The sequence below is a fragment of the Cydia splendana genome, chromosome 7, assembly GCF_910591565.1.
Source record: "Cydia splendana chromosome 7, ilCydSple1.2, whole genome shotgun sequence".
NCBI lineage: Eukaryota > Metazoa > Arthropoda > Insecta > Lepidoptera > Tortricidae > Cydia > Cydia splendana.
In genome coordinates, this window is record NC_085966.1 from 12,372,764 (window position 1) to 12,393,629 (window position 20,866).

At 37.1% G+C, this 20,866-nt stretch overlaps 1 protein-coding gene and 1 long non-coding RNA gene across 3 annotated transcripts in view; one reads left to right on the plus strand and one right to left on the minus strand.

Annotated features, from left to right (window-relative positions):
• The window catches only part of LOC134792184 (uncharacterized), a 596,557-nt gene that overhangs the window by 414,992 nt on the left and 160,699 nt on the right, over window positions 1–20,866 (minus strand). The gene's annotated exons all lie outside the window — the stretch shown is intronic.
• LOC134792166 (aldehyde dehydrogenase 1A1-like) lies at window positions 2,075–17,472 on the plus strand. 2 transcript variants are annotated; one of them, XM_063763400.1, is made up of 11 exons: window positions 2,075–2,192; window positions 5,326–5,430; window positions 5,888–6,158; window positions 10,092–10,208; window positions 10,505–10,692; window positions 12,618–12,720; window positions 13,048–13,232; window positions 13,667–13,831; window positions 14,134–14,291; window positions 16,735–16,809; window positions 17,255–17,472. In XM_063763400.1, exons 1-11 carry the CDS (start codon window positions 2,166–2,168, stop codon window positions 17,322–17,324), a joined length of 1,464 nt encoding a protein of 487 aa, XP_063619470.1. In that variant the 5' UTR covers window positions 2,075–2,165; the 3' UTR covers window positions 17,325–17,472. The 2 variants fall into 2 exon arrangements, with proteins under 2 accessions (XP_063619470.1, XP_063619471.1); XM_063763401.1 differs by lacking the exon at window positions 5,326–5,430 and having other exon boundaries at window positions 2,110–2,192.

Here is a 20,866-nt window from a genome sequence, read left to right on the forward strand (position 1 = left end):
GTCTTAAAAACTAATATTTTTAGTCGTAAGTTCTCTCAAAAACTGGCATGTTCGTAAAATAAATGTTTACTCGTAATAAAATGTGTGAAAGAAACTTTGACTTTGTTTCATAGATAAGATATCGATATTTTATTATTATAGTATACCTATACTTAAGGAGGAAAGCTGACCCCGCCACCATGTGGGATGGATAGCTAGGAAGAGAGAGAGATAGTATATACTTAAGATAAACTTTACCTGACACTTACACATCTACATAAATGCTACACTGTGTGCCGTTTTTCTGCAATAGTGTATTATCTAATCGCTCATCGATCACACACCATTGGTTTGCTGTTAGTTTATGTCAAAGATACCTAATATTAATTTTCATATTCATATTTATTAATCATGTACCTACATTATTTAGTTAAGAATAATATTTATATAATACAGTTTAAATTAATCACAAATTAGTTCAGTATACTTACAAATTTCATAGGAATTAAAAGTTCTACATACTTACATGACAAATATTTCATCATTGTCATAAAGCACTGACAATAAACCAAATTTTTAGCTGTGATTTAAACTTTCACGATATTTACACATTATTAAATTGTACAACGGGACTTAATCGCGTATTTAAGTTTTAAGATTTACCTCCGACGTTTCGAGGACGGCGTTGTCCCTGTGGCTTCGGAGAAGATACCGCAAATATCCCAGATGTTTTATTTTATAGATGGTCAAGCAGATCTTGTCAGTAGAAAAAGGCGGCAAATTTGAAAAATGTAGGCGCGAAGGGATATCGTCTCATAGAAAATTTGAATTTCCCGCCTTTTTCTACTGACAAGATTTATTGACCATCTAAATTTGCTAATTCCGGCCCGTACGTCTTCTCCGAAACTACTGGGACAACGTCGTCCTCGAAACGTCGGAGTAATATTTTAAAACTTAAATACGCGATTACGTCCCGTTGTACAATTTTTCGATATCATGGTTGTAATTACCTACATATAATATTTGTTACCCTTTGCACTTTATTCTACTCCTTCATATAACGTAAATTTTTGCACAAAAACATGGAATTGGCTGACTCATGCCAACAGTTAAGATTAATACGCCAGTCATCGTGGATTCACTCGGCTCGGCCATAGAGAAATAAGCTTAGAGTGTTCACTCCGTACATCAGTTTCCTTACTTAATTATATATATGTACTTAGATATATTAAGTTGTATGGAAGGTAATGGTAAAACGTATTAAGTATTAATAAGTTTTTAACTCGCTTAAAAGTTAATACTTATTAAGCTTTAATCAAAATAAAAAAATAGTTTTGGCAAGCACTTATTATTAAATGGATTTTTAAATGGATTTTATTTTATCTATGTATGGGGTGAGCACTCTACGTTAGCTTATTTTTCTATGGCTCGGCTAAGCGAGCATGTTATCATGTTATTGTTAAATTTTATATTGTAACGAACCAGGGACATCGCGCGAGTCCAACTCTCAAGTGGACCAATATGAATCGGTTATAATTACCTAGAACTTTTTTTGTCAAAAACGAATGATTGACGAAACATCGATAAAATATCGATAAGCGTCGAAAAATTATACTTCGAACTTTTATTGGACATAAACGAATGCTTGACGAAATGAAACATCGATAAAATATATTATCGATAAGCGTCGAAATTCATTCATAAATAATATTAACAGGTTGGCGGCGGTAAGTGACGTTATTTGTCATAGGCCAAAGGAAACAAAAAACTACGCGAATAAAATAATTCTACCTGTTTTCTAGAGTACCTACACTAAAAAACAGGTAAGGCTATCTGGACTGTTAGAGTCACATACTCACAGATCATTTGGGAGCAAAAGCCAGGAAGTCACCCATTCCAGAATTTTTGGCCTTTATCATTAATTACCTTTAAAAGTATATGTAAGTATAACCATACAATATTAAGGATATTGTGGTAATATTTACAATGGTTTGCCATCGTGTTCGACTTGCATGCGCTTTATAAATAGAAATAATCATTCGGAGTTACATAGTTGTTTTATCTACGCCTTATTTTGATAGTTATCTAACATGATATGTTAGAAGCGGCTGATATAATTTAGTTGTTTATGGGCATTTTTGTCAGTACCGCTACAGCTATCTTAAGTGTGCGTGCACTGTGAAACCATGGCTCCCGAAATTAAATATACCAAGGTACGTTTAATTTAGTCAATTTATTTTTAATAATATGTGCCAAAATTGAAAAACAAAACATCACTTCGGCGTCCGTCTTTTGTCTGTCAGACGTCTGTCATAAAAACTAGTTAGTAAAAAATCTTTTTACATCACTATCTGGAAAAGGGCTTTTTCACATCACCTATTCGAAAATAGTAGTTTGTGTTACAAGGGATCAAAATGATATATTTCCGTCAAGGGCGTACATTGAATCCTGAATGAAGCGATGGATTCTACAATATAATCCCGAACGTAGTGAGGGATTCTAAAGTAGAATCCTGAGCGTAATGAGGTATTCAAGTGTTAACGCCCAAGACGAAATAATTTTGATACCGTGTGACACATACTGCTTTTCACATCAACTATGAGGAAATTGTTATGTTCCAAAATATGTATTAATTGACCAAAAACAAAAATAGTATGCAAGAAAGAAAAAATCGTGTCCTAGAACAGAAAAGTACAACTTTGATCCCTTCTAGCAGGGAAGAAAAGTGCTACTTTGATCCTTCCTAGCGGGGAAGAAAAAGTCATTTTTCGAATAGGTGATGTGAAAACAGTATGTGTCATATGGTAGCAAAATTATTTCCACCTTGGGCACTTGAATTTCTCACTACGCTCAGGATTCCCTGCTCTCGCGCCCTCGCCGTAAATACGTAATTTTGTTCTCTTGTGACACAATCTACTAATCATGCTGCTAAAAGCTTAAATGTTGATATTGGTAGGTTTAATGTTCGTAGTACCTAACAACAGTGTTAGTAAATTGAACACAAATGCAATTAATTATAGTAGATTGTTAACCAAGGGTGATATGGTTACTTTTACCCGAGTTAAACACTCTATTTTTCATTTCGACTATGAGGAAAGTCAAACACAAGAAAATATTTTGACAGTTAAGTGAATTAGGGATTGGAATTGGCGCCAATTTGATCGGAAAAAAATCTAAAACCATAGACAAACCGATCTTAAATTGGGATGAGTCCGAAATGGTCTTAATGTATATGCGCCTTAAAAAAAATGAAACTAAATCAATGTATGTAATGTAATGATAGTATTTTAAACATTCATCGTCATTTAAGTAATTATTTATGTTTATTTCATACATTTAAGTATTAAATACAAGTAGTATAATTTTTCTTAATAATGCAATGCAATTGACATCCAATTTCGATAATACTTGGTCTGAAATGCCGAAGCTAAAATGAGAGCTTTTATTTGAATAATATGGCATATATGGCTGTGAGTCGTTGCTCGAAGTACAAATAAAAAAAAATACTTTCCACCCAGGGTGGGAAATGCAATTTTCCACCCGGCTATCAGCCTATGAAAGGTGAACTTTCCGAACAGGAGAGATGAAAAATATGTTTCTCTATAAAATGTTAGAGCACCACTTAAGGAAGTGAAAATAGGCGGACGAAGCGTGGGCGGAGGGTAGTAGGTATACAAAAAGAGGCAATAACACATAATTCATGCAAATCTTGCAATAACAATACACTCTTTTTTTTTGGGCAGTCGTGTAATAAAAAGACACTATTCGACTCTAAGGGAACTAACTAGAAAGTATGTAAGCTTAGTTTTATTCTATGTCGAAGACCTTTTAAATGAGGCGGTAATTTCATACATCATTTCGTTTTACTGCCAGACAGTTGCTAAATTTACTAGACCGAGGTTAGGCAATGGGTAATTTTTGCTGGGGAGGCTTGAAACTTTCGATCACTGTCTTGTGTCGTGTGTATGAAATGACATCAAGAGGGTCAGATTGGAATCATTATTAAAATACGCCTACATTACATGTCTACACAAATAGTGGTCGTTGTATACCTACCCAGCTTGTACAGCTCGTTGTGCACTTTTGCAGCTTGCTTATTTAGTGCTATATCGTGTGTATCATTCATTCATTAGTAGGTATGGACTTGAACACATAATACAACATAAACTTTTTTAAATAGAACTCTGCTCTAATACACTTTGTACTTAAATAGTAAGTTTTATTATTTTATTATGTTTGATTATTTCTTCTATGCTCATGTGATATTTAAAAATGTACCTAAAGCGGATAAAAATTATCAAAACGTTATCTTTAGTTTTTTTTTTTAATTGAATAATAATGACGAGTAATGATTACCGCGTTATCAAGGCCACAGTTTGACTGGCGCAAAAAAGATGAACAATCATCATTGTGAATTGCGGTCGTATCGAGTTCTAAGGTGAGGCAGTGTAAACAAATGAATGCCTAATCTGTTCTACTTCGGGTAATAGTTTATAGTGTAGTTAAAAAGTTAATATAGTTTGGCCAGGGACAGTCTCATTTCAAACGTAGACGGAGAGAATCAGACTATTTTTTAGGGTTCCGTACCCGAAAGGTAAAAACGGGACCCTATTACTAAGACTCCGCTGTCCGTCCGTCTGTCTGTCTGTCACCAGGCTGTATCTCATAAACCGTGATAGCTAGGCAGTTGAAATTTTCACAGATGATGTATTTTTGTTGCCGCTATAACAACAAATACTAAAAACAGAATATATCAAATATTTAAGTGGGGCTCCCATACAACAAACGTGATTTTTTTGCCGTTTGTTGCGTAATTATCTTATTACGCTAGTACCTACTAGCACCCAAAAGAAAGGGATGTTATAGCGTTCTATACCTACTATTTGAAAATAAAGCAAGAAGCTTATATTATAAAGAACAATACAATAGTAGGGAACTGGGAAGTTTACAATAACTAAAATAATTAAGAACTGGTTAAACTTTCTGCCGCTACTTTAAATGTCTTAGTAGGTACCTATAGTGTAGGTAGGTACCTACTCGCAGCGTAACTTTCTGGCCATGGTTATATTTCATCAATTATAGACAATTTTTTTTAATCAAATATATACGCAGAACAAAAAAAAATATGATTTCCTTACTACCTACCTAATTATTAATTTTTTTATAAACGTCTGTCAGTATGGTCCTATCGAATTAACCCTTGTAAACTTGAAACATGTACCTACATTAATTTCTCAAATTTAGGCTATAGCTTCGGGGCGTGCTTTTGCTTAATCTGCTGCCATAGATTGATATTCGTATTTTGTATAGTTGTAATTTTGTTTATACTTTATTTCTTTATTTTAGTTGTTCATCAACAACGAGTGGGTAGATGCCAAAAGCGGTAAAACCTTTGACACATATTCTCCTCATGATGGCTCTGTCATTGCAAAGGTTGCAGAAGGAGATAAGGTAATTTTTTTTATTAATTGGACGTAATTTTTAAATTGCACATATTTATGTACCTTCCAATAGTAACAATGTTTGAAAATAACATTTTTATTTAATTTAATAATGTATCATCTATGTTCATATTATATATGCATGTATGGTAATGTAAGCATCCACTATTAATAAGTTGGTTCGGTAGTTCACTTCTCCCTTTAGTTTAGTCCGGTTAGAATCGAATTTATGAACAAGTAGGTAGTGCATAAACAGTGGCGTAGCGTGAACTAATCTAGCCGTGGGTGAAGTCGCATCTACGAGACCCTTTTCTTTCACTGTACCCGAAGGGGCCTCGCGCGAGGCCCCCCTTGGGGCGCGAGGCCGTGAGCGACGGCCCACTTTGCCCATGCCTATATAGCTACGCCACTGTGGATAAATGATTTGCCAAGAAGGACAGTCAGCGAGTGTCAAATGTTTTTTACAGGCTGATGTAGATTTGGCAGTGAGTGCAGCAAAGGCAGCGTTCCACCGTAACTCAGAATGGCGATTGTTAGACGCCTCGGATCGCGGGCGACTGCTCAACAAGTTTGCAGATCTCATACAACGCGACGCCAAGTATCTCGCCGAGCTCGAGTCTTATAATAATGGCATGGTAATCAACATGGCCCTCCACTTGTTGGAGAGAAGTGGCGTGCAGTCCATTCGTTATCTTGCCAGTTTAGCTGATAAAATTCAAGGCGACACTATTCCTCTAGGTATGTAATAACTATTTCAATAACTATTTTCGGACTCATTTTATCTATACAATGGAATTTCCTTCCTTTAAGTTTTTAGAGCTCTTTTGTTTATTGTAGCAATCTATTAACTTAGACTTAAGACAGTGCGCATTGAAAGACTTAAACATTTCAATACGCACTGAAAATAAATATTTTCATTCATTCATTCATAAGAATGAATGAATGAATGAAAATATTTATTTTCATGCGACTAGTTATTGGCCCATAGATTAGATAGATAGATTGGCTTATGTATGATTGTTTTTATTTTTGTCAAAAACATGTGATGATAAAATATGTACATTATACATACTTAAGTAAAAAAAAACCTAATAAGTATACTTATTCAAGGAACATGTTTATTATTTAGACAATTCGAAATTTATATCTTGTCTGAACATATATGTTTTTCTCTTGGGAACAGTGTTGGGCATTCAAGAATAAAATCATTATTTGAATAAGAATTTGTAGGAATAAAATCATCTCGATTTTATTCCCGTCAAAAATATTCAAATAATTTTGGTCGGGAATAATTCGTATGAGAAAAAATTGAATGAGAATAACATATTCTTAATCAAATAAATATAATCATGATTTTTATTCGAAATAATATTCCACGAATAAAAATGTGGTCTGGGTACCGTATAGGTACGAATTACGTATAAGGTAGATGTAATAGTAGTTAGTCTCTTGTCTAATTGATACCCATTTTATTATGGAATAAAATCTTACAAATTGACTGTCACATAGTTTCAGTAACCGTATTATTTTTAATTTACTAACCAAATCATTAGGTTCAATTTAGCTGGTCTAGGGGCCTAGCCAAGATGCCAATCGCTTGCGCTCCGACAACGAAGCGCTTTCTGTTTCTATCACTCTTACATATTAGTGCGATAGAGAGCCAGAGATAGCGTTTTATTGTCGTAGCGCAAACCATTACCATGTTGGCTACGCACTCAAGGTGCCTAGCCAAGATGCCAATTTTTGTTTTTATTTTAATAACCAAATCATCAGGTAAATTTAGCTGTTCTGGAGCCCTAGCCAACATGCCAATCGCTTGCGCTCCAACAACGAAGCGCTTTCTATCTCTATCACTCTTACATATTAGTGCGATAGAGAGACAGATACCGTTTCGTTGTGGTAGCGCAAACGATTGGCATGTTGGCTACGCACCCAAGGTGCCTAGCCAAGGTGACAATTTTTGTTTTAATTTAATAACCAAATCTTTGGGTACAATTTAGCAGTTCTGGGGGCCTAGCCAACATCATCGCTTGCGCTCCCACAACGAAGCGCTTTCTGCCTCTATCACTCTTACATATTAGTGCGATAGAGAGACAGATGCCGTTTCGTTGTAGTAGCGCAAACGATTGGCATGTTGGCTAGGCCCCCAGAATAGCTACATTGTACCTAATGATTTTATTATTCAATTAAAAACAAAAATTGTCATCTTGGCTAGGCACCTTGGGTGCGTAGCCAACATGCTAATCGTTTGCGCTACGAGAACGAAACGCTATCTCTGTCTCTCTATCGCACTAATATGTAAGAGTGATAGAGACAGAAAGTGCTTCAATGTCGGAGCACAAGCGATTGGCATCTAGGCTAGGCCCCCAGAACAGCTAAATTTACCTAATGATTTGGTTATTAAATTAAAAAGAAAAATTGTCATCTTGGCTAGGCACTTTGGGTGCGTAGCCAAGATGCCAATCGTTTGCGCTACGACAATGAAACGCTCTCTCTGTCTCTCTATCGCACTAATATATAAGAGTGATAGAGACAGAAAGCCCTTCGTTGTTGGAGCGCAAGCTATTGGCATATTGGCTAGGCCCCTAGAACAGCTAAATTGCACCCAAAGATGTGGTTATAAAATTAAAAACAAAAATTGGCATCTTGGCTAGGCACCTTGAGTGCGTAGTCAATATGCCAATCGTTTGCGCTACGAGAACGAAACGTTATCTGTGTCTCTCTATCGCACTAATATGTAAGAGTGATAGAGACAGAAAGCGCTTCATTGTCGGAGCACAAGCGATGGGCATCTTGGCTAGGCCCCCAGAACAGCTAAATTTACTTAATGATTTGGTTATTAAATTAAAAAGAAAAATTGTCATCTTGGCTAGGCACCTTGGGTGCGTAGCCAACATGCCAATCGTTTGTGGTACGTAAACGAAACGCTATTTGTCTCTCTATCGCACTAATATGTAAGAGTGATAGAGAGAGACTATACGCAACTCTACGGAGCGTTAACGTTTGGCATATTGGCTAAGCACCCTGATCGGATGATAGAACTAGATAGTGTATAGCGGAACTCTTCAATGTGTACTGTACCTAAGCTAAAGTAACAAATATCAATTGAATCCGACTTTTAAATAGAAGGCTGAAAATCAAAATACAAAATATAACCGATTGTACTACAAAAATTAACTTAATTCTAAATAACATTTTAATTGAATAAAACCTTATTTAGAATAGTCCCACTTCTAGAATAATTATTCTGTTTTTTATTCCTCATTTAAAATAAAAGTCACATGATTTATTCACCTTAATTTTATTCTAAAATAACTAGTGCAAGAATTATTCTAATTCAAATCGATTTGAATAAGAATAAAATTTCTGTTTTTATTCTTATTCTTATTCAAGTTAATTTTTGCCCAACTCTGCTTGGGAAGCGTTTTCAAGAATTGGATGTATCTACATATATTAAGTATTTGGTTCCTATTAGTTTAATACATACCTATAATGCGGAAACACCGGCGTGGTAGGTAGGGCTTGCAAATATTCGAAACTTTCAGGTATTCGAATATTCGACTTTTTCTGACGACATATTCGAATATTCGAATAATTATTCGAATATTATAAAAAATAAGAAAAATAACGAGAAATCGGTTTATTATCGTTTTATTCAAAAGCTTATTTCACATATTGCTAAAACTAATGATATTTTGCAGAAATCCACTTAATTGACTAGATTTTATCATCCCACTATGAGATGCCCACATTTATAAAAACAAGTAAAACGCCAAAATAAGACGTATTCAATATTTCTAGATAAAACTTTTATTATAAATGCGCCGTTGAGTGAAATAATATAACTTTAACCATCTAAACCAAACCTAGGTATGTAAGAAATTTTGTTTAGTAGGTAATTATTTTCTGATTTAAATTAACTTGTAGTCACTCAGAGGCCTTAATTAATGGTCGGCTTAATTATATAATATTGGAATATTTAAAGGAAAAAGTTAGTTGACTACTGGATTATTTGTCAGCTAAAGGTGCATAGTTAGATTACCTAGTTGGGCACTTGGGCAGGTTTGGTATGATCAAATTTGAGAATTGCGATAAGTGCGGGCAAGGTTTAGTCTTAATAAACAGAATGACCCTAAAACTTAAAACTTATGCACCGTAAAAATAACATACTTTTTGATTTCGTTTTCTTTCAAATTGAGTTAGGTTTCACTGTATTCACGAAGTCTATCGAGAGGAATACAGTAAAAATATTATTTCCTTCGTATTTGGGTACCTACTTACTCTTACTACTTACATTACTCATTCACTGTAAATACCCGGAAAACACACAGAAACTGTAACTGCAGCGGATTAAATAGATTTTTTATAGTAATAAAAAATATTCGAATATTCGAAACCTGAGCGGCCGAATATTCGAATATCAAAACAGGCCGAATATTCGACAAATTCGAATATTCGAATATTCGAATTGCAAGCCCTAGTGGTAGGTATCTTGGTATCCCTAAATAAAATTAATTTTGAGATCGAACAATTCATATTTTATGATTTTATAGGCGCTGTAAGGTTGATCTAAAAGTTTTTAGCTGCTCTGGATCTACTCAGATTTATTTAATGCCATCGGCGCTTATATCTAGTTGTCGTACATTTATTATAATTGTCTGTTTATTTCAGATGGTGACAATTTCTCGTTCACTTTGAAACAACCTGTTGGTGTATGTGGATTGATCCTGCCATGGAATGTCCCTATTTTGATGTTCATTAACAAAGTAATAACCGCTTTAGCTGCAGGTATGTGAAACTCAATAACACTCTTTCGTTTCTTCTATCTGTGGGTGGTATTCCAATTGTCCAATTTCTTTGTTCAATATCAGTGCGTCACACTCTCTCATTAAAGCAAAATGTGAGACGCAATACACATTGGACAAAGAAATTGGATAAGTGGAATACCACCCTGTGTTTGACATGACTATATTGACCATCGAGGGGTGCTAAGCGACAAAAGAGCTTTGAGCGTAACCATAGATTTTAGTCCAATTTTGAATAGATCGTTTACCGAATTCTTGAATCCCATTTGTATTTTTCAGGATGTACGGTGGTAATAAAGCCCGCAGAGCAGACCCCGTTGACCGCGCTCGCTCTGGCGGCCCTGCTGAAGGAGGCTGGCGTTCCCGCAGGCGTGGTGAACGTGGTCAACGGCTTCGGCCCCGGCGCGGGTACTGCGCTCACACATCACCCGGACGTTGCGAAAATTTCTTTCACAGGCTCTGTTGAGGTACGTATACTCTGTATCTTTAGGTACTTATTTAAAAGTAAACAAATAATTTGTACTTTTTCGGGTAGTTATAACATTTATTGATTAACCAACCAAATACAAAACCACCTGGGTCTGTCACTGAACGACCTGACTTTAACCTACATTATTTGATCATGTAATGTTTTCATCTACCCTCAACTGGCTTACGGAGTCATTTGAGGGTAGAATTTGTATACTCTTTTTTAAATAGGTACCTAAAGATACAGACTGTAATGCATTTGCTGCTAGCATTTTTTTTATCAAGCGCCGTGACGCTGAGTGCTTGTGATGGTATTTGGGGATGATTAAATATACCAATCTAAGTCGTTGAGTCATAAAGAGAGAAACTAGATGTAATTACTGTCCTATAACAGGGGTCTGAACTACTTTGGGGTGCCTGTAGAAAAAAATGCGCATGACGATTTATATACTTGAATTTATTATCGCAAATTCGTGGGATATTATGCGTTCCTATGAAAAATTCCACAAGGCATTAGTTTCCTGGAAGTCAATTATCCGTGCTTGGATATAAACTCAATAAGTAATCTCTGCACTGTGGTAATACAAATATGAAGTGCAACCTATGCCTTTTATTGCTCGAACCATTACCAGAATTTGATGAAGTCTTTATTAAATACAATAACAATTACCAACGCACATACCCCCCTGGGAACAATATGTATGTACTCGTCGAACCAAGGGAAAACTCAGGAAAACCTTTGGCTCGACCCTCAATAATCTAAATTGTAATGTCTAGATCAGATACATCGGTGCTTACACGTTTCAGTTTGTCTAACAATAACAATGAACACTCTACTCGTAATTTCCAAGACAGTATACACAGCATAATTGCGGATTTGATTCTATAGCTGTATTTAACCATATTTATTAGGCAACAATAATGAGAGTCGAACTCATTAGATATAATTATAGGGTGTCAATACTCATAATAATGCTAGGTGTACTTAACTGTGTTATATCGCCCGACCGGAACCACTGATTCTAGATTTGGTTTTATACAGAATTAAACATTGTTTACTAATATACAAGGTTATATAACACTGGTGATATTTCATAGCAAGAGCAAATTTAATGGTCGCGCCGTCTTCTATGGTGTCTGGAATCTGAGTGTCCCTTCTCCTCCCCCGTTCTTAGCGAAAAACCTTTACAATACTAGCTTATCTCTACTTAAACTAGGGTCGACTTTATTAACAGTGAATAAAATACATTCTCGCTACAAGTGCGTCTGCCCATCCCCGCTTGTCCCGGCGTCCCGTCTGAAGATGCCCGCTCAGGATGCGTTTTGTTGTCTTCCTTCCACACATGGAGCCACCGGCTGGTGTTGCTCGGTCTCGCTCGCTCGCACAGGGATGCCACAGTGCAGCGACGCGCGCGCCGAGTTGGCGTTGCACATGTTACTGAAACATTCGAATTGACCAAAGTAGATACCGCTGCGTATCGTATTGTAGCCCTTAGAGTCATATGTTGAGGTTCTAGATTAGTTTACCGTTGTGTACAGTGACGGCCCTTTATCTCTCCCAGTGAACGTCCTTATAGAACTTTTATAAACGTTGTATTGTGTAGTTTTTTGTAGTTTCTTCGAAACTATAAATTACACTTGCACTTGTCTCTATGGTTTCGCTTGAACTTATTGGTGTTTATTTTAGCCTGTCGTTTTTGTCCGTCTAACTAAATTATTAACATGTGATGGTGATGCTCCTAAATTATTAACACTTACTGCGTATCTGATACCAATATACCTACCACCTCATGCTTCAAAACAAGGATATTTAAGAATTCGCTTTTTTCATCTTCAACCAAAAACGAACGTTATTCCGTTAAGATAAGAGTTTATATACGAGTACCTACATAATGATGACGTAAGTCTTAATTTAAACTTCCAGGTTGGAAAGCTAATTCAGCAAGCTGCTGGTAAAGTCAACTTGAAGCGGGTTACCCTTGAACTTGGAGGCAAGAGCCCGCTCATAATCTTGAATGACGCTGATCGTGAGTTTTTTATTTTATTTTTACCTTTACGGCCCGGTCCTGCGTGAGTCATCCTTAAAGGCAAAATTATTTTCTGAGAAAATTAACTATGTTCCGCCAAGTATCAAATAAGTTTCATATAAAAAGTTTAACAGACGTCGACTACTCCGATAAACAGACATTGAGCTCCTATCAGTATATATCATTACCATAATACCAATTGTCACTGATATTTTTTATAGATACTTAATGTGAGATTTAAACTCAATAGGACATTAAAAACTGTTTAATTTTTCATTTTTAGAACAAAATAAAAGCCATGTTTAAAAATTAAGTATATTATTTTAGTAAATGTAGCGGTACCAACTGCAGCGTACGGTGTGTTCATCCATCAAGGCCAGATTTGTGTGGCCGCGTCACGCCTGTACGTCCAATCTGGTATCTATGACAAGTTCGTTGAAAAGGCAGTGGAGTTTGCCAAAAACCGGAAGGTTGGAAACCCAGCCGATACTGCCGTAGATCAAGGGCCACAGGTATTTATCATAATTCATTCACACTTAAGTACTTATATATTTTTACACGCCTTATGTAGGTATGTACAAGATTTGGCAACAAAACCGTCAATAACAATATAGTCTGACAAAAAAGAGTGGCAATACTGTAGTGTCGTCCCTTTCAAATCAATGTATATAAGAAAATGGGATGACACTACAGTATTGCCACTTTTTAATTTCAACTCTTTTTTGTCAGACTATACAATCTGCATCGCAGTAAACGTCACATTTTCACTGTAGTGTGATATTGTTGCCATGTTTATTTTAATCTTTCTGCTGAGGTGTATGCAAAAAACGTAGAGAAAATAATGCTACAGAGCATAATTTATAATTTATCAATATTGTGTTAATAATCAATTATATAGTTAATAGTTACTTAATAGTCAATATTCATCCAATATTTTCATATCCAGGTTGACGGTGAGATGATGGACAAAGTGCTCGGCTACATCGAAAAGGGTAAAAAAGAGGGCGCGAAACTGTTGACTGGCGGGAAACGTATCGGCACATCTGGCTTTTATGTCGAGCCCACCGTCTTCGCTGACGTCAAAGATGACATGACTATTGCCAAAGAGGAGGTAAGCATTGTAATTCTTCAACTTTTCTACTGTAATCTCAATGACAAATAAATCGAGATTCTCGAAAGCGATTACCCTAATTTCTATTTGACAGTGTAAATAGATACCTTCTGTCTGAACTGTTTGCTTCAAGAGCCCTTTCTCAGCCTTAATCTAGTAGGTGTCATTATTATTTCTTGATACCGACCTCCCGTAATGACCTTCCCTATGTTTGGCTATGCACTTCGCATCCGCCAACGGTTCCCTGAAACCATATTACGATATAATATATGGATAAAATTTAACCACTTATTTGTTTGTAGATATTCGGACCTGTTCAGAGCATTCTGAAGTTCGACACGCTGGAGGAGGTGATCGACCGCGCCAACAACACCAGCTACGGGCTCGCTGCAGGAATCTTCACGAACAACCTCAATAACGCGTTGCAGTTCGCCAAGCATGTGGAAGCTGGTAATGTCTGGTGAGATCCTTTTTATTTCAGAACATACGAGTATAACACCTTAAGATCTTGCGTCTTGTGCACATATTTAGTGATTATAAAGGATGACTCACGTTAGTCCGGGCCGTGGCCGGGCCGGAAGCTCCGGATAGAAAGCACCACGTGATCACGGATCAACCGTCATAGAAAATGACATGTCGGACGCCTCGGCCCGGTCTAGCGTGAGTCAACCTTACGGCTGTCATTCGTAACCACAGCTGAAATTGGGTTGGATAAGGTAAAAATAATGTAATTATACCGCGTTGATTCCGTTATAATACAGAACTAATTTCAGAACATGTCCATATAGGAGTGAGCTTCTTAACGTCGGATAAAAAATAGATACAGATTTGCATTAAGACTAAGTTAAAGAAACAAAATAATATTTTTTTACTTTTAATAATTAAGTGCTTTTATCATGCGGTAAACGTCACCATTAAAATATGCAAGAATGCTGTTATCTAAAGCGCTGGTGGCCTAGCGGTAAGAGCGTGCGACTTTCAATCCGAAGGTCGCGGGTTCAAACCCCGGCTCGTACCAATGAGTTTTTCGGAACTTATGTACGAAATATCATTTGATATTTACCAGTTGCTTTTCGGTCAGGGGCGTATTTACCCTAGGGCCAAGGGGGCCATGGCCCGGGGCGGCAGGCCGCAGGGGGGCGGCGAAGCCGCCCCCTTGCGGCTTTTTCTGGGCGCCTTTTATAATCAAACTTAGCTATATTTTTTATTATATTTTAATTGACATTTAAATTAATAAACAAACGAACGCTTCAAACCCCACCAATTGCTTAAAATATCTACCAACAAGTACCTAAATTAAGCAACATTTTCGTTCAAGAAGTATTAGTACGGCGCAGTGCCGGATTTACTACTAGGCTGAGTAGGCTGAAGCCTAGGGCGGCAGATTTTAGGGGGCGGCAAACTCGGGTCAAAAAAATATTTTATTTGCTGTTCAGATAGGGTCGACCAGAATTTTGTCGCTCCCCTATTTATTTGTAAAATTTAAATAACAAGCCTTGTCGATTTTGCCGCCCTCTGTCATGTCAAGACCCTTTATATTGAGACAGACAGACGGCCGGACGGACAACAAAGTGATCCTATATGGGTTCCGTTTTTTTCCTTTTGAAGTACGGAACCCTAAAAATTTACCTACTATTTTCTCGAAAAAATTTCGCGCTCGCTGCGCTCGCGTTTTCACTTACGTACCTACCTAACATTATTTGTTACCCATCTGACTATATACATACGGGCGGTTCTTGTGTCTTCGTGGTATTGAATCTCACTAAATTGTTCCGATCCCATGCCGAAACTCAGTACAGATAGAGTGCTCTCGATATCAGATACAAATACAATACTTTTCATGACTTTCCAGCACCACAGAATGAGATAATGGTACGGCCTGTGTAATACGCATCCCTACTACTGTCGTCTGCATAGCAATGATTATCATTGATATGCAGCAATGACAGCACAGAACCTAGTGCAACGCCAGCGGTAATGTCCACACTATCGGAGCAGCTTCCGTCTACTATACGGCTCATGTGCGTCTACCGGAAAAAAAGCTAGCGATCCATTTGTATAACATAGTCCCTCGAGCAGACTCGATGCCAGACCCGACCGAACTCCTTAGCTATATCCAGCCTGACTGCCAATGTCTCACCTTGATTCTCAATGGCCAAAACCCAGCAGTACCCACCGGTCACCGATCAGATCAGGCAAATATAACGAGGTCGCATCGTCATTGAGTGACAAAAACGGCCCATATAAATCTGTATCTAGAATAGTGACATTAGTGACGTCACCTTTCTGCACTCAAAAGAATAAAAAATTATCTACGTTCCACTATCAGCGAAGAGCGCCTGAATAGCTTAGCTCTTCTTAATATAGAAACTGAGCTGACGAACGTTTTAAATTACGACAGATTGATGATTTTGTCAACCAATTTGTACATAGGAAAACAATGTAAATGCCTATGTGAGTAAATGGTAAATGTTTAGTTTTTTTTTATTTCACACCCCAAAGGTAATTGCTGCAGTTTTTTTTTTTTAAATAAAATACTTTATCGTCACTGATGAAGGGGGGCGGCAAATCAAAATGTCCCGGGGCGCCAAATTTGTAAATACGCCTCTGTTTTCGGTGAAGGAAAACATCGTGAGGAAACCGGGCTAATCCCAATAAGGCCTAGTTTCCCCTCTGGGTTGGAAGGTCAGATGGCAGTCGCTTTCGTAAAAACTAGTGCCTACGTCAATTCTTGGGATTAGTTGTCAAGCGGACCCCAGGCTCCCATGAGCCGTGGCAAAATGCCGGGATAACGCGAGGAAGAAGAAGCTGTTATCCAAAGCTTTTAAAATGTTTCCTGCCGTTCGTGTCGTCAGGTTTTGCCTTTGATATTGTAAATGATTCTAAAATGGCTCACTTTTCAGGGTGAATGGATACTTGATCTCGGGCCCACAAGCGCCGTTTGGCGGTTACAAGGACTCGGGTTTCGGTCGCGAGGGGTAAGTACAGTTCCTTTAAGTATGGGCCGGTAAATAAAATAAATAATAAATCAATATTATAAGGACATTCTTACACAAATTGACTAAGTCCCACGGTAAGCTCAAGAAGGCTTGTGGGTACTCAGACAACGATAAATATAATATACAAATACTTAAATACATAGAAAACATCCATGACTTAGGAACAATTATCTGTGCTCATCACACAAGTAAATGCCCTTACCGGGATTCGAACCCAGGACCATCGGCTTTACAGGCAGGGTCACTATCCACTAGGCCAGATCGGTCGTCAATTTACACATGATTAGTGCGAGTTCATACATTTGCTACGTGCGTTTAGTGTGTAAATCTAGCCTTAGTTTTGCTCTTTCATCTCAACCGTAGAAGTGGCAAGATTTTCAACAGTTTCTTTTATTTTTAAGTTTAACATACAATTTCATTTCAGTGGATTAGATTGCGTCGACCCTTATTTGGAAGTAAAAAGCGTTGCCATCAGCTTACCGAAGAAGTTTTAACAACGCAGAGAAGCGGAGTCAGCAACTAAGGAGCAATAACAACAAAATTAGTATTTTTTATTAATGAATTGTTATTACAATTTGTATTTATTGTATAAACTATAAACTGGATTTAGGTATCAAGTTACAATTACAGATTTCTACTTATCCTCTAAGTTTTTATTTAAGTTCCGTAGTTAACCCGTTCTACAACGTTGAATTTCATACTTTTATAACTAACTCGGGACTTAACTTACGCGATTAAGTCCCGTGTTAGTTATAAAAGTATATACGGGACTTAATCGCGTAAAACTTACGTTTATTTATGGCCTGACGTTCAAACATGACGCTACGTTCGTAGTCAAAGGCAGACTGGCGAGGAATTGTATCAACATCTTCTCAGGCCATAAATAAACGTAAGTTTTACGCGATTAAGTCCCGTGTAAGTTATAAAAGTATGAGTGAAAATCGTGTTATAACTTTGAATTTGTATCTTGGTGGCGAAGGACCTGAGGGTCTACCGCGAACCATCTTCGACGTGATGCCTCGCTGTCACACTCAAGTACGAATTTACCAGTGCGACAGAGAGGCAACACGTCGAATTTGGTTCGCGGTAGGCCCCCTGTATCTGTCACTTAACCTTACAAGTCTTACAACACATTGAATAGGTACTAATTTGCCACCACTAAGGTAAAAAAACTTAATTCAATTTGCGGCTGACAGAGCTTAATCTCCTATTACTCAAGAAGTAAAATCCAGTACCTAAATTGCTTTTCAACTTAGGTACCTACTGGAAATAAAGAATACAACAAATAAAGAAAAATACCTACCTAAGGGATGTCTTTCTAGGTAATACAATTTCCGCTCACTGCAACGTTTTCGTTTAATCTCCAGATCCAATCAGCTTACTAGGGGTAAATTAAGATTTAAAAAATGTGATATTAATTTCATATTAATCTGAGTGCCTCCCGCTTGCGCTCATATGATTGTGTGAGGGAGATGCACTGCGTAATATATCAATATCGTATATTTGAAAGCCCACTGTGCCCTGTCGTAAGCCGTGTGGTGTATTATGCACATAATTGGGTACAACGTGTATAAAATGAATTCCAGGAACCGCGCTATATTGCAGCTTGTAGCGTATATTCACGAGAAAATTTCATTTCTCTAACACGTAAGAAGTGGTACCCTACTTTACAGGTTAGCCTAAAGAATTTTTAGGAATATTTTTCTTATATTTCTGATACAATGGCATTAAAAATTCAAACTAGGTAGGTACAATCATTTCACTGAAACAAAACGTATTATCTTCAGCGTATTATATACACAAACACAAAGCTTGTTGAAATTAACAACAATAATGTCCCAGTAAAATAAATTACAACGTATTTTCGGCCCATGAATTCCGAATAGCAAAGTAAGCAGATTACCCCTTTATTCAAAAAACTTTACAAGCCTCAATAAGTTGCTTTTTTTTAAATATTTTTTTGGGTGCAACAACTTTTAAGTGTTCAACGTCACACGTACAGAGTCCCTGATCGATAATACAAATTTATACAAAAGTATGAGTTTTTTTAGTATTCCGCTATGTTCCTATTAATATTTTCTAACATTTTATTACAAAACATTTCATCTTGTTTACAATTTACCCGTTCTTTATTGGCCCGGTTGTCCAACAGACCAAAAGTTGGTCTTCCATAGTAGGACGGATAGTCCCCTTGCAACAGTGCACCGTAAAACTTTGTATTATGAAAAAAATACTGTCGTGGAATTGATATTAAACACATAATCATTTTAATGGATTAGTATCATCAATAAAATATACCGATTTGTTATATTTGCATGTAACGGTTTATGAATTTCTTGCCTTTAAATTTTGTCCCTTGAATTATCCACGTCATGCAGGTCAACTGGACAACCATAAATTAGTTATGAAATCTAAATATATATAACGTAGCAAGATACTTGACGACAAGTTCAAGTTTCTGGTAAGCAGATAGCAGTGTTGGGCATTCAAGAATAAAATCATTATTTGAATAAGAATTCGTAGGAATAAAATCATCTCGATTTTATTCCCGTCAAAAATATTCAAATAATTTTGGTCGGGAATAATTCGTATGAGAAAAAATTGAATGAGAATAACTTATTCTTAATCAAATAAATATAATCATGATTTTTAATCGTAATAATATTCCACGAATAAAAATGTAGTCCGGGTACCGTATAGGTACTAATTACGTAGATGTAATAGTAGTTAGTCTCTTGTCTAATTTATACCTATTTTATGGAATAAACTCTTACAAATTGACTGTCGCATAACGCATAGTTTCAGTAACCGTATTATTTTTAATTTACTAACTAAATCATTAGGTTCAATTTAGCTGGTCTAAGCGCTTTGTCTCTATCACTCTTACATATTAGTGCGATAGAGAGACGGAGGTAGCGTTCCGTTGACGTAGCGCAAACGATTGGCATATTGGCTACGAACCCAAGGTGCCTAGCCAAGATGACAATTTTTGTTTTTATTTTAATAACCAAATCATTAGGTAAATTTAGTTGTTCTGGAGGCCTAGCCAATATGCCAATCGCTTGCGCTACAACAACGAAGCGCTTTCTGTCTCTATCACTCTTACATATTAGTGCGATAGAGAGACAAAGATAGCGTTTCGTTGTCGTAGCGCGAACGTTTGGCATGTTGGCTACGCTCCCAATGTGCCTAGCCAAGATGCCAATTTTTATTTTTATTTTAATAACCGAATCATTAGGTAAATTTAGCTGTTCTGGGGGCCTAGCCAACATGCCAATCGCTTGGGCTCCAACAACGAAGCGCTTTCTGTCTCTATCACTCTTTCATATTAGTGCGATAGAGAGACAGAAATAGCGTTTCGTTGTCGTAGCGCAAAGGCTTGGCGTGTTGGCTACGCTCCCAATGTGCCTAGCCAAGACGCCAATTTTTGTTTTTATTTTTATAACCAAATCATTAGGTAAATTTAGCTGTTCTGGGAGCCTAGCCAACATGCCAATCGCTTGCGCTCCAACAAAGCGCTTATTTATTAGTGCGATAGAGAGACAGAGAGAGCGCTTCGTTGTCGGAGCGCAAACGATTGGCATAATGGCTAGGCCCCCAGAACAGCTAAATTGTAACCAAAGATTTGGTTATTAAATTAAAAACAAAAATTGTCATCTTGGCTAGGCACATTGGGAGCGTAATATCCAACATGCCAAACGTTTGCGCTACGACAACGAAACGCTATCTTTGTCTCTCTATCGCACTAATATGTAAGAGTGATAGAGACAGAAAGCGCTTCGTTGTTGGAGCGCAAGCGATTGGCATCTTGGCTAGGCCCCCAGAACAGCTAAATTTACTCAAAGATTTGGTTATTAAATTAAAAACAAAAATTGTCATCTAGGCTAGGCACCTTGGGTGCGTAGCCAATATGCCAATCGTTTGCGCTACGAGAAGGAAACGGTATCTCTGTCTCTATATCGCATTAATATGTAAGAGTGATAGAGACAGAAAGTGCTGCGTTGTCGGAGCACAAGCGATTGGCATCTTGGCTAGG

Bases quoted from the DNA above. Each gene is read 5' to 3' on its own strand.
- LOC134792166 (XM_063763400.1), top strand. From the start codon at position 2,166: ATGGCTCCCGAAATTAAATATACCAAG. The intron at 13,233-13,666 runs GTATTTATCATA...TTTCATATCCAG, and splicing joins CCGTAGATCAAGGGCCACAG to GTTGACGGTGAGATGATGGA. The intron at 14,292-16,734 runs GTGAGATCCTTT...CTCACTTTTCAG, and splicing joins GTGGAAGCTGGTAATGTCTG to GGTGAATGGATACTTGATCT.